Below are 15,107 nucleotides of genomic sequence, written 5' to 3' on the forward strand. Positions count from 1 at the left end.
GTTACCTACATAGTTAAACAATATCATTTGCTGAGATATTATGTAAGAATAATACAATTAAATGTTTATATTTTTAAACTGAAATTGTGTGTGTTAGGAAGACGTAACATTCGTATATTCTGTCGTCTCCACCTTACAAGTGTAAATTATGTCAAATTTGAGGTCAGCAGAACCTGTTTTGTGTTATTAGCTAAGAATATGAGAGGAGATTGACCAATAGTTGACTTAATTTATATTAAGCAACATTTAAAATTTTGAATCATTAACAAGGCAACAAAATGCACAGTTTAATGATTGTCATACCATATGAAACAAATTTTATTATATTAGTAGCACATGGTGGAACAAAAATGTGTAATTTTTGAAAATTTCGCGATTTTACAAGTACATCAATTTAAAGTTTGCAAAAATTTCTTATTTTAAATATGATATTTATAGCTTTAGATTATTTAAGTAGCACTTTGAATAATATAATATAAACATTATTTATTTTCCTTGACAAGGCTAGTTTATGCAAACATTTAAACACATATTCATAAAGACATAATCTTAAATTTATTACTCATGTACTTTTAAAATATATTAATGAAAAAACTTTTACCTACAATTTCAATTTTTCAAAACACCATTTATATATGAACAAATTGATAAGTTTTGATGTGTTCTAGAAACTTAAGGTCATTTGAAATATAATCTTGTATACCTGTGTCATAAAAGAGATTAATTACAAGTTGAACATAATGTAGTTTGATGTTTGTAGTTAGGTCTACAACCTTATAATTATAATTTATAATGAATGACTAAAGTGTAAGGAATTGAAAATTATCTATAGGTAAACATAATAAATCGAAAAATGAGAATCACATTTTCTTATAATCTAATAAACCTACTTTTAAATGTAAATTGTGTATAATATTATTATTGAGTAGTTTGATGTCATAAACAATTAATAAATAAAAAAAATATATTATTATTTATACAGCTATTTAAAACCAGCTGCAATATCTAATAACAACATAAAGTTAAAAATATATTCTAATTTATATACTATATAATTTCTTTAAATTTAACTTTTATTAGGAGACAATATCACTCATCTTCATATTTATTAAATTAATAATGAAAAATATACTTATAGATATAATTAGGTAATTTAAATAATGTATACATTTATAGTGTACGTATGTATATTCAATTTATTTTCATACATTATGAATAACATTTTCGTGTAAACTTTATTTACTAATATTTCATTAGTTTAAAAAGGTGATTCTTACGAGTTTAAAGTTTTGTTTTAAATATTTCATAATTTTCTACTATATGCTTTGAATTATACGGAAAAAAATGTTGTGGGCTAAGAAAATAGAGTTAAAAAATATTTTGCAATCTTTTTATTGATGATACACTGAACCCAAATGGTGCATTATTAAGATGTAGTTTTTGAAATGTCTCCCTAGTTTTTCAGAAGAACAGATATTTATAGGGGGACGATTTTTGCATTAATTTGCAACATTCAAATATTTTATTATAGAGTTAATACATCATTCAACATTTATTGATGTTAGTAGTAGTATAATATTATGTTTTAGTTATATAGATTTTTTATAATTTTTTCTACTTTTAGGTATTTTTTTTAAAAAAACTAATTATTTAATACATTTTAATTTAGATCCAAACTATACATACTTTTAAACGATTTGGAATTGTTTGTATAGATACCTACTGAACGATTTAAATATTCATATTTGAGTGTAATTATAAATAGCATTAATCAAAAATTAAGCAATTCGTCATAGTTTTAATATTTTGATTATTATTAATGACTTTTCTTATTGATGATTATAAATTAATTTAGCGTTCACGTATTTGAGCATTGTAATTTCACGTAATCTTTGTTTTTTTTTTACTGGTTATGAATAATATTTAAAGTACTCGTAACGAAATATTAATATAACATACTATTTAATTTGTTCTTACATTAAAAGAACATATTATGAATTAAAGTAATCCAATTAATTAACTATTTGAAAATTTACTTCATGTTATTATCTACTATATAGATGTTTAGTATTGTCATCAGGAATAACAAAAATAAGTAAGTGATCGGTATCGTATTCAAAGCTGAACTGTTTAAAATAATTCATAAATTTAAAAAATAATCGCATAAATACAAACATAAACGAAATTGGTGATTTTTAGGTCTATAGTACAAAGTCACTCATTTTTAATATATATTTTGTGACAGTTTATACGTTTCTAAAGGTTGAAGTTTAAGAACTTACAGAACAGTACATCAATACCTACTTCAATACTAAGCTTTGGAATTTGATAAATGAATGTAACACGTCATATATTTTGATTTATTAAACACATATTATATAATTTAATTTTTATACTTATCGAATAAAGGTCAATAACAATAACTTGGTCAAATTTTCTATTTTCTGTATTTCATTTTAGAAGCATTTTAAACATATTTATTGATTTTACTGTCACTCAAATAATAATTAATTAAAATTAAAATTGTTCTATCATAAAAACACTCCCACTGTTCATAATGGTAGAATGGTCAAACAACTCTACATCAGTTTTACATAAGCTTGTTATCTCCCTTTGTTCGTTAATGTTATAAAAAATATAAGAAACTGAAGAATCTCTGGAACTAAATTGTTCATTCGAAATTCATTATATAAGTATGTTATGGGGTGTGAGGATTATGTTATTGGCAAGTAGTTCAATATTATAGTTTTCAATAAAAATAATAATAATAATTCTTTTTAAATTTTCATATCTGTAAACATTAAAAATATATACATTAAAAAAGTATTAAATATATTTATTGGTAATAAGCTTTTTAAGATTATAAATATAAAATTGACGTTGTTAAAAATCCATTTCCAAAAGTCACTGAAGTTATAATAATAATAATATTATAGGTATATTATTAAGGTGCATTAATTGCTTGAATTGGAAAAAGATAGAAGAAGGATGCAAAAATATAAAATAATTTGTGTACTTGAAGATTTAAATTCTTATTGAGTAAGGATATAATCTTATTTTCTTTTATCTGATTAAAATAAGACATTCCTAGACTACGGATAATATCCGTCGGATATATACAGAATAATAATTATTTTTTGCTATTTTAACCTGATTATATTATAATAATAGTAATAATAATTAACCAACAGATAATGTGAACGACCACGTTTTACTCGCTTTAGGAATCTTTAAGGTGGTGGAGGAATATGTAAATCGAAGCAGATTGAGCCTGTTGATTTTGGTAGTGAAAAAATTTCAACTTGTATTTTAATTATTTTGAGGTCTTCATGTAGATCGTATAATTATAAAGGGTACGCTGGATATTTTTATAAAAGAAATTATCTACCTCCACCCAGTGACTTCCAATTCAAACATTGCGTAATGGCCAGCTGCGTACGAATTGATTTCCTGGTACCTGTTTACCTGCACCGATACCGTTGAGTTGATTGATTGTCGGAAAATTGGTACGGTTATTTTGAACGTGGAATATTGGAACGGTCGTTAAAAACCAGGGTTTCTTAAACTATGAAATACAAATATGAATCAACAAGATGAATCTATGATGCGAATTAAAAGTATACGGCATGAACAACTTAATAATTTAAAATGTCGAAAAAAAGATAAAAAATATGCTTCACTTCAATATAAACTTCATGAAACTATTACCAGTTACGTAAATAATGAAATTACAATGGACATTTTTTTAAATACCATAGGGAAACTATTGTGAATTTTTATTCAATTTTGAACTATTATAAACTATTGTGAATTATTGTGAACTATTATGAATTTATATTTAATTTTGAATTATTATGAATTATTTAATTTTGGACACATGTTTTGACTATCATATTACTATTAATTGTGAACATATATTTATTTAAATTTAATTTTTTGAACATTTATTTATTTTAGTTTAATTTTTTGAACCACTGAAAATAAAATATTTTATAGTACCAATATTCCGCCTATTTCATTTCTTTTGTTCAAAACACAATAACCGTACCAATTTTCCGTTTACCGAGTTGATACCCGGGTGATTAAAAAAAACGAATGAGTTGATTCCCGGATTATTATATTTTTTTTTCAATATTTAGTAAAATATTTAGCCTATTAGCATAACCCAAAAAACCACACGAAGAGGTTAGCTGAACAATTTCTCAAAAATGTTGTTTTTTTTTTAGTTTTTTCATATTTTGAAAATCATTCAATTTTTATTTATTAATTATGTTTTGTATAATATAATATTTATTATTTATAAAACACGTCATTTAGTAATTAGGTAAAAAATACAAAAAAAAAATGTAGTAATTTGGTAAAAAATATATGAAAAAGCGGGTAAGTGAATCTCGCTCTGCTGTACATTAGGTGGTGGGGTGGATCTTTGACTAGGGTAGGTTAAATTTGAATGCAATGATAGGTATCATTGTATACAAAAAACGATTCTGAACGTAGATGATTTGTCAGTCTAGGATATATTATATTTAAATATTGTTATATATTCTATTTTGAAACAAATATTTTATTTTTCAATTAGGACGCATTTTGCATAAGGCATGTTTAATACATTTTTCCAAAAACATTGCATGTAGTTATCATAATTCATAATACCTTATATTATGATAGATAAACATATACCTAGTTTGAGGATAAATCGTTATCGTTACGCAATTTCATAAAAATTTAAAACTCAAACGCTCAAAACATTTTTCCTATAATGACGCTTCAAATTTACTTTATAGCTATTTGAAGAAAAACTTATGGAAAATTTAGTGTTGAATTTTTTAACCTTAGATATAAATATTAAATACAAACAATTTTATGAATTTTGAACTACAAAATAATTTGCAAATATTCATGGTTTTGACGAATTTTTGTCAATATTTGAACTTCAAATGCTAATAAAAAAAATTGTGCCTATGTATTCTTATAATTTTTTAATCACTATAAGAATAACTTATGAGAAACTTTGTATTAAATTTTCAAGTATTTTGATAGGACCAAAAAAATTTTATCGACGCTTCAAAAAACAAGTTTCAGAAAAATCGAAAATTTAAGTTGTTTATAAATAACTCAAAAAAAGTCAAAAATACTGTATATAGATAACACTAATATAAACATTTCGTGAAAATTTCAAGTATTTACAGTGATTAGTTTTTGAATAACAGCCATATAAAAAAATCGATTTGGTCAAAAACTGGTTTTGCGTAAAAATTCCCGTTTTTCTGTCATTTTTTTTTTGTTTTTCTCAATTTTTTTGAAAACTATTGGAAAATGTTTACTTTTTACCTCTATAATGCACCAAGGATATTCGCTTTTACATCGGAAACCACCTCCTAAGTTTGAAATTGAAGCATTATTTCGACTAGTTATGCTGTACACAGACACACAAAAAAAAAAAAAAAAACACACACACATCATTGTAAAATCAATACATTAATCACTTCGTTCAGAATCTAAAAAGTTTGTAATTTAGTAAAATTTGTATCTTATTGTTTTTATAAATTGATAATATCTGGTAATGGTATTATACAACAATAGGGAAACAACTCATGCCTACCTTTTATTCTTACTCTTTGTAAGCTTGGATTGGTTTTAACTATTATTACCAAATTAATAATACCTTCATTTTTTTCTTAATCTTTTATTATTCTATTGTTGTTTTGTCTTTGGTCTCTTTTTACTTGTGGTAGTTTAATTTCAAATTAATCTATTAAATCTTATACGCAAGTAAAGGGAGATAGCTATTAGTTTCACAAAACTTTTTACTGGTTAACACTTTGTTTGTATAGTACATAAATACCTTAGTCATTCAGCACATCTGTCATCTAAATAGATTGGAATTTAGAACACATTTACTACTTACATCCTATTTATACGACTACTTTATTACTTTGAATGAAATATTTTTTTTTTTAATTTAAGTAATAGCTAAGCTCTTCTTAGAATTTTATTTTTTTAAATGTTGATGTTCTCAACCAAAGTCAAGCCTGACTAGCGACTATTGTTATGGTGTTATCATGTTTAATTCATTACTCAAATAACGAATAAATGGCTTATTTTTGTCTTAAAGTTTTAATAAAATAATTTAAGCAAGATATTATAGAAATTGATAAGAATAATTTTTTTCACTACTACACTCCTCATTTTAAACTTAAATTACTGAATTATACTTTCATTAACTAGTAAATAATATCAAATAAAACTTTTAATTGCACTAATTCTCATTTTTTACAGAATATAATCATCACTAAATTAAGTTGCGTGTTTTAAATATTTAATAAAAAATAAAACCTACTTAAAAATAATATAATTATAATATTTTCATTAATATTCTTCAGAGACATTGATCTTCTAATACCGAATTGTTTTTCCTTAAAATAATATGATGGCGTTGATAATCATAATTTTGATAAAATATATTTTATCGGTTAAAAAACTATAGTAAATTATATATTATTATTATTATTAAAACACCCAAGTGCAAATAAACTCTAATAAATGTAGTCTAATACCTAATTGTTGAGCTGTAATAGTTAAAATGAAAGCTAATAAAAAAAAAAAAAATGTAGTTTAAGTAATAAAATTGCATTGAATAGGAAAACACATGAATTCATTTTAAGTTTAATTTTTGCTAAGATTTTGATTTAGAAAAAAAAAATGTTAAATTGATGTGTTTATTTTCAGTCTCAAATACAAATCGCAATAAAACTTGAAGTCTCGGAAAGAATATAAATTTATTTTTATTTGCTTTCCAAAACAATTGAATCAACGCATTCTCACATTATTACTCTTAGAAAAGGGAAATATTTTTTAAAAGAAAATTCTATATTTAAGTATCTAAACGATTTATTTTCAAACAATATAATCATAAAAAAGGGTTTTTAGCTATAAAAAGCTAGACAATTATGGATTATGAATCATGGTATTCTATTATAAATTTATTTATTAGTTTTATGGCTATTAAATATTTTACTTAACAAGCTCAAAATTTCGTTTAAAATATTTATAACATAATATACTTCAAGTTATAATAATAATTTGAATGGACAGTCTCTTGGACGCTCTGTTTCCCATTGATGACAATGGTCATAGAATTATTTAATTTCTCAAATATATTGATATGTATAACGCAATATAGTGAATTCTATGTATTTATTGTTATATAACTCATATTTATATCGTTGTAAGCTAATACAATGAATAACCTTAGTTTTGACGCTTAACCGCGAATAATAATAATAATAATAAAAAAAAAATGTTAATAAAAATGAATTCATTTCATTTAAAATTCTATTTAAAACGATTATAATTATGCTTATATTTCATGTGTAATTTATCAATACTACGTTGTTGACTATTTTAAAAATAACTTCGAATTTAAGATTTAACAAAATAATGTATTTCCAATACCATATATCAAAACGTAAAAAGATAAAGATTACATTTTTAATTAGGTTGGTAGTAGGAATTATATTAATATGTACTGCTATAACTATATGCATTCATAACCTATACTTAGTTTCTGAATATTGTAAATTATTATAATAATTACATTTTACACAGGCGATGATTTCGTCTGAAAATTAGCTATTTATATATCCCCATTTAATTTAAGTTTTTTCATAATTATTAGAACAATAAGAACATTATTTTTTTATAGTTATCTTTATATTTTATAATACTTAAAATTATGCGTTCCTTTTGGTTTCATTCGTTAATTTTAAATAATTTATAAATATAAAAATAACGAATATGATAAAATCATGATCGTATTTTTTTATCTAACTTTGTACGTTAGTCATTAGTCAATAATCATAGTAACAAAAATGATATGATTTATTTTTGGCTTTGATTTAAATATGATACGACGATTGTAGGTATACTTGAATAGATTTCATGTACTTTGAATTGAATGATTTATATTTCATGTAATATACAATATCTACTATCGATTTGAATTTTAAATGTATAACTAAATAATTTAGGGTACCCTAGGATTTTTTTTGTATACTACATATTTTAAATTTTTATATATTTTATTTTTACGTCATAAAGAAAAAAATATTAATTTTATTTCGCATTTACATTTCTGAAAATAATGGTTGATATTATAGTGATGATAGATAACTTAAAATTGTATTCAAATATTTATTTTTTAATACATATAATTAAATTTAAAACCCAAATTATAAATTAGTTATTATTTCAAAAGTGGCATTTACAGCAAAAATGATTGGTACATATTAAAAAAATACTGTTAAAAAAAAGTTGTTTACATGTTTTTTATTATTTCCACATAAAATAATGTTAAAATTATTAATTAGTACAATTGAATGAGTGACATTAAATAATTTTGATATATTTTATCTGTTTACTTTTAATCCAGTGTTTTATATTGGACAACTGATACAGAATGAATTGTTGATACATTTTTTACAATCATTCAAATTAAAATGAATATTGTATAATACAGCTTATTTAGTATTAAATTATTATACTAAATAAAATGCACATATTATAATAAATTTTAGTTATTGCTCGTTTAACATTTAAAAATAAAAGTTTGTGCTAAATTTTTTTTTCAGGATTGGTGTAGTGGTTTGGCCCAAAGGCATTAACCACTATGACACTACAGTGGGTCTTATTACTAGTATTAGTAACCACTTTAATAGCGGCTGAAAAGGGTTCGTACGAGGAAACTGGTAATGACTTGCTAAGATGGTTGGATAACAGTGGAAGAGGGTTTGGTACATGGAAATCTCCTCAAGAAGATGAAGATGAAGAATTAGAATATCCGGCGAATATATTTAAAAATGGCAAGTACCTATTAGTTAATAGTTATATAGTTTAATTATGCAATATATAATGTTATAATGTTAATAACATCAAAGAACATAACTTTTTATTTACAATCAAATAGTTGGGTACATCGAAAACTATTCTCCAAACGACCTACTTAACCACCTTAAATTGATTATCGCTTATCTCCAATAGAGGCGTGAAAGACATACTAAGTGGATGTACAGAATTAATTAAGTTAACTAGCATCGATCATTTATATTTTAAGCCAAATTCAAACCATATAAAATTCACATCTTGAAACTTAAATCGTACAGAATCGTTTGTTGAAGACAAATCAGCTGAACATTCCAACAAACAAATTTGTTGTAGGTACATTTATAACTTTGATTCATCTATTTCAATAAATACAACTAAAAGTGAACTTAAACTGTGTTTATTAATGTCAGATATTAATGTTATTACGTGATATTAATGTCACGTAAATCACAAGCTAAATAAAACCCAGTTAAAAACTTTTTAATACATAACAAAATACAAAATATAGAGGAATTTTACATAAATACCTAGTCATCACTCAAAATCAAAACTGCCAAGAATATACTAGTCCGTACTACAAACCTATTGTGGTTCAATTATGCCTCGCAGTGTTGGCTGTCAACCGTATTGATGAACGCCACTCAACTGTAAACCCAAAACCACGCTAAAATCCATTGAAATGTGTACTCTGTTCCGGCGATCCTTTTGTGAATAACAACGGATGCTCAGTGTATATATCTTTTTAACACCATCAAAAACATAAATCAGATAATCTTAATTTATCTGTCAACAGTAATGTTTTCTTTATTTTATTATTATTACATATATATTATGTCTACCTATCATATAAATTAATTTAGTTACACGTATTTTCATCATTGTCTATAATGTTAATGCGCTAATCTGAATTAATATTAATTCGTCTGTATAAATTTTATCATATTATAACTACGATATATTCATAACAATAAATAAATAACATTTCATATAATCTGGGATCTGCGTAAGTACAAATTCAAAAATAGTAAAAATATAAACTATTTTAATTTTAAATACGAATAAATGTACTACTCTATACAACATTGGATTATTTTTTCTCTCAAAATTTAAAAATATAATACTAATATATTTATTGATATTTTTTTTATCATTTGTTTTTGATAAGTCTTATTTTATAAAGAAGAAAAAAAATAATAATAAGCCGAAAATATACTTATTCTCTTACATCAGCATAACCATATACACACTATAATATAGTAATATATACGTTTATCATAGAATTATAATATTATATAATATAAAAAAATTATTATAATTTCATACTGTGTACATTTAATGTTTTATGCAGCTTTTAAGACTTATTCAAATCGCTTATACAATATGTACAGTTATACTTATTTAAGAACTTTCTTTTTCCTCCAAAACCGTAACCTTTTTTAATCTTAACTCTCATTTTAATGCTTTTCTTTTGAAAGAAGTATTTTTAGATTCTGAGCAGGTTAGGGAAGGTATTCGTTTCAAAATGGTGTTTTTATTTTATTGATGTATTGTATGATTTTTTTCTTTTTATTACGCTTTTAAAGTTTCAAGTATCGACTATAAAATATATTAATATCGTGATTGTATCTTAAATTCTGAGTGGACCAACAAAACAAACAAACAATATTTTTGAATTTTATCCTCTTTAAATTTAAATTCAGATTTTAAATGTTTATGCAAAAATGATTTTGTTATATGTGTATTGTGTATAGGTAATGTTATACTATATATAACTAATTAATTATTTTTATTTTTATAAAGAAACAATGTTTAAAATTAAAAAAAAAAAAATGATTTCTTCAATGTAGGTATCTATTATTGTAACTTAAATTCATATCCTTAATAAACTTCCATGTCATTTGGTCCGGTAAATAATATCCTGCAACATTTCATCCGGTACCAAAATATCTGTAACAACAATATCCGGCTAAAAAACTTCCGGTAAAAACATTACTTTTAAATCATTAATTTAAATATTAAAAGTAATTTATTTTTATAAAAATTACGTAATAAATGCATGAAAAATGATATACTACAAGAATATTTAAAAATTAAAATTATAGTTTCATATTTGTAATAACGTCTGTAACATAGATTGTACTCGTAAATATTCTTTTTAAATAAAAAATATTTGTAGTTTTAGAATTTTTTACTGCATAGCTAAGTCTATGTCTTTAGATTTTCTATTTTTCGTCGAATTATTTTAGAATTATTATAGAAAATGCCTATATAAACATTCAGTGAAATTTAAAGTATCTGCGGTCATTTGTTTTAGACTTTTAGAGTTACACCAAAATAAGAAAATCACTAAATGTAAAATCCAGTGAAAATCCAATGTTGTAAAAATTTTAATTTCAAATGCTCATGAAAATTTAATTTGAATTTCCGGTGGACTTTTTATTTGTGATAAAAATTGACGAACTTGTAAGGAACCTTGTATTAAATTTTCAAATCTTAGATTTAAAAAGAAAATTTTTTATGAATTTCTAGCTTAAAATAATTTGTGATTTTTCGTGATTTTTACATAATATGTTGTCAAAACTCAAACTTTGAATACTTAAAAAAAAAATTGTGACTATGTATTCCTTTTATTTTGCAACTGCTATTGTAAAAATATGTTAGGAGCCTTGTATTAAATTTTTAAATCTTATAATTAAAAAGAAAAACTTTTATGAATTTCTATCTAAGATAATTTGAACATTGCCGCAATTTTTACGTATTAAGTCAAAATTTGAACTTTAAATGTTTATAAAAAACAAAATCATGCCTACGTATTTTTTATATTTTTAATTGCTATTTTTACAATGTGTTAGAAGCCTTGCATTAAATTTTCAAGCTTTTCTACCGAACAAATAATTTTTTATCGATATATATAGAAAAAAAAACTAAAAAAGTTGAAAAATTAAAATTTCAGTAAACAGCTCAAAACAAATCTAAATATTTTGAAAATTTCATAAAATATATAAAATACCTATATAAACATTTAGTAAAAATTTCAAGTATCTGCGGTCATTTGTTTTAAAGTTACACCAAAATAAGGAAATCGCTAAAAGTGAAAATCCAATGTTGTAAAAATTTAAATTCCAAATGCTCATAAAAATTTAATTTGAATTTCCGGTGGACTTTTTATTTGTGATAAAGATTGAAAAACATGTAAGGAATCTTGTATTAAATTTTTAAATCTTAGATTTAAAAAGAAATTTTTTTATGAATTTCTAGCTTAAAATAATTTGCGAATTTTCGTGATTTTTACGTATTTTGACAAAATTCAAACTTTGAATGCTTATAAAAAAGAATTGTGACTATGCATTTCTTTTATTTTTCAACTGCTATTATAACAATATGTTAAGAACCTTGTATTAAATTTTCAAGCTTTTTGTATGGTGGATAGAACATATTTATATAAACATTCGGTGAAAATTTCATGTATCTATGGTCATTTGTTTTAAAATTACATCAAAAACCAAAATCGACTTTGTCGAAAAATGAGTGTGCGTACAATTTCCAGTTTTTCCCTTAATTTTTAGTTTGTTTTTCTCGATTATTTAGAAAAGTATTTTTCACTTTTGACCCCCTAAAGTAACAACCAGATTCACTTTCTGATCAAACGAGGTACTGAAGTCAAAAATCGAAGCACTTTTACTGCCCCAAAAGGTGATGACAGACACAAAAAAAAAAAAATAAATAAAAAAATAAAAACACACATCATGGTAAAATCAATACATTCATCGCTCCGCTGAGAATCTAAAAAAAAAAAACGAGTAAGTCGTGGATGTTGATCTGCTGTACAGTAGGTTACAAGTGGGTTACTGTAATGGATGGAATTAAATTTGAATCCAATGATATTACATCATTGTATACGAAAAATTATTCAGAGTGGAGACGTTTTATCTGTCTTAGATGTTTAGATGTATTATAGATTATTTAAAATTTTCAAATCTTAAATTTAAAAAGAAAAATGTTTATGAATTTCTAGCTTAAAATAATTTGCGAAATTGTATTTAACCTTCTATGTAACAAATATTACTTGCATACAAATCTTGTTGTTATTGAAGTGATATCGAATCCACTTATTACTGTTCCTACTTATTCAGTTAACATTTCTGGTTAGCCGAGAAGGCTTAATTTAAGGCTTTTAATTAAAAGGTTACCTAATGATTATTTTAATAAAACCTTATACTTAAGTGTAAATGAAAATCCATACTAGATTAAATCTAATAAGTATATTGTGACTTATTTAATTTTTTTTTTGTGAATGTATACATAATAAGTCGTAATCAAAATAATGCTTTGATTTTTAACTTTTAGGGTGGTTTCTGATAGGAAATTGAATTAGATTTGAATTGTTGGGTATAATTAAAATTCTTAGTACTGTTAAAAAGCGTTTGACCAAAAATAAAAAATATTAAAAGACAAAAGTGCATTTTTACACAGCCGACTTTCGAAGAAATCAATTTTGTTTTTTTTTTTTGTGTAACTCAAAAGTAAATAACTATGAATGGGTACATGAAATATTAACAAAATATTTATACTAGAATTTTTTGTGAATTATTCAAAAATATTAGGACTACTCTTGAACTATTCATAGACATTTGAAATGTTTGTTTTTTCTTTCATCGAATGTCGCTAAAAACATGTTTGTTCAGTCAAAATGTTTGAAAAAAACAAAAATTTAGTCTGGAATTCAATTTTAACTCATTTTTTTTATGAGCGTTTGAAGTTAAAATTATTACGACATTGAATATTTACACGAAAATAAACAATTTTATAGTTATCTTGTTGTGATTTAACAATATTATTCATGGCTACTAGATACTTTTAAAATGTATTAGTGATAATATTACTATATTTTATTCACTTAATTACATTATAAAATTCAATACTTTCATCAAAAATGAATTCGACTTACGAATATAGTAAAATAAATAATATTATTACAGCAATATGATATCATGAAGTATACTATTAGCAATATAAGTAGACGGACTGCATTTTTCGCTCAGAATCGTTTTTTGTATACAATTATTTATCATTGAATTCAAATTTAACACACGCTTTACAGTGATCCGCTTAAAATTAGTTCACCTATTTGTTTTTTTGTTTTCCAGTTTATTTTAAAAAGTTTTGAGCATTTTCAATTTTGACCTCCCGACATAAATAATTAGTTATTAGATCCAATTCGCCATCAGAAATCTCCTTCGTAATTGAATATTGATGATCAGACAGTAAGTAATTCTGGCAAGTCGGTTAGAATCTAAAAGTAAAAATAATAAATAGATAAAAATTTTATAACTTATACCAAAAAATAAATAATATAAAATAAATACTTTAGCTTGGTAATATTAATTATATAATAATTTGGTAATTCTAAAAATTGAATCTACAACGTGTTTTTAAGAGGATGTCAGCACACTATTTTGTTTTTTCTTTTCTCTCTCTGGCCCACGCACAACATATATATTATATATACTATATACACTGTATACGAAATGCATTTAACCAGAATATTTTTTTTCATATTTTCAAGTTATCTTAGGGTAATATCATCCATTACAAAAAAGACAGAGAATAATATTTTTGAAGGAATGACATATCAATTTCTCTAAATATTGTCTCAAAACAATTTAAATTTTCTATTTTTTTTTTTTTTTTTTAATGGGTGATTTTACCGTGACTTCCCACGTTACCGAAACCCAATTTGCCGAATCCCAATTCGCCGATACATTAGTTCGCCGATTATTTATTTACATTTTCCCAATTCGCCGACTTATTAAAAAATAAAAATAAATACAAATTTGTCATGACGTATAAATGGTTATTGGTTATTAATACATGAAGTCAGTAGATATATTATATAAAAATGAAAGTAGGTTAGGATATTATATTATTATATACAAAATAAAAGTAAATATAAATAAAAAAATTATAAAATTATTGTATTATTATATGATATTTTATTATAATCGACATACTTTATATTAGGTAATGAGATTTCTTCTGATTTCAATCTATTATTATATTCTGTCCACTCGGTGAATCAAATTATCAACAACTAGTAAATATCGATCTTTTTCATATTTTATTTTAAGCCATTCCTTTTTTAATTCAATTTTTATTCAGCACTTATCAATAGTTATACTAAAGTTCACTATAAAATCGGCTGGAATGAACTAAATTCACCAATC

The 15,107-nt window shown here is 23.6% G+C and overlaps 1 protein-coding gene across 1 annotated transcript in view; it reads left to right on the plus strand.

Moving 5' to 3' along the window:
- LOC107165996 (uncharacterized) overlaps positions 1–15,107 on the plus strand; it is a 29,235-nt gene that overhangs the window by 12,920 nt on the left and 1,208 nt on the right. Inside the window, exon 2 of the mRNA XM_015514465.2 lies at positions 8,631–8,861. Coding sequence (XP_015369951.1) covers positions 8,669–8,861 — 193 coding nt within the window. The 5' untranslated portion in view covers positions 8,631–8,668. The remainder of the gene's footprint in view (positions 1–8,630; positions 8,862–15,107) is intronic.

This window comes from Diuraphis noxia, unplaced genomic scaffold, assembly GCF_037042655.1.
Source record: "Diuraphis noxia isolate RWA-SAM2 unplaced genomic scaffold, SU_Dnox_SAM2 contig0002, whole genome shotgun sequence".
NCBI lineage: Eukaryota > Metazoa > Arthropoda > Insecta > Hemiptera > Aphididae > Diuraphis > Diuraphis noxia.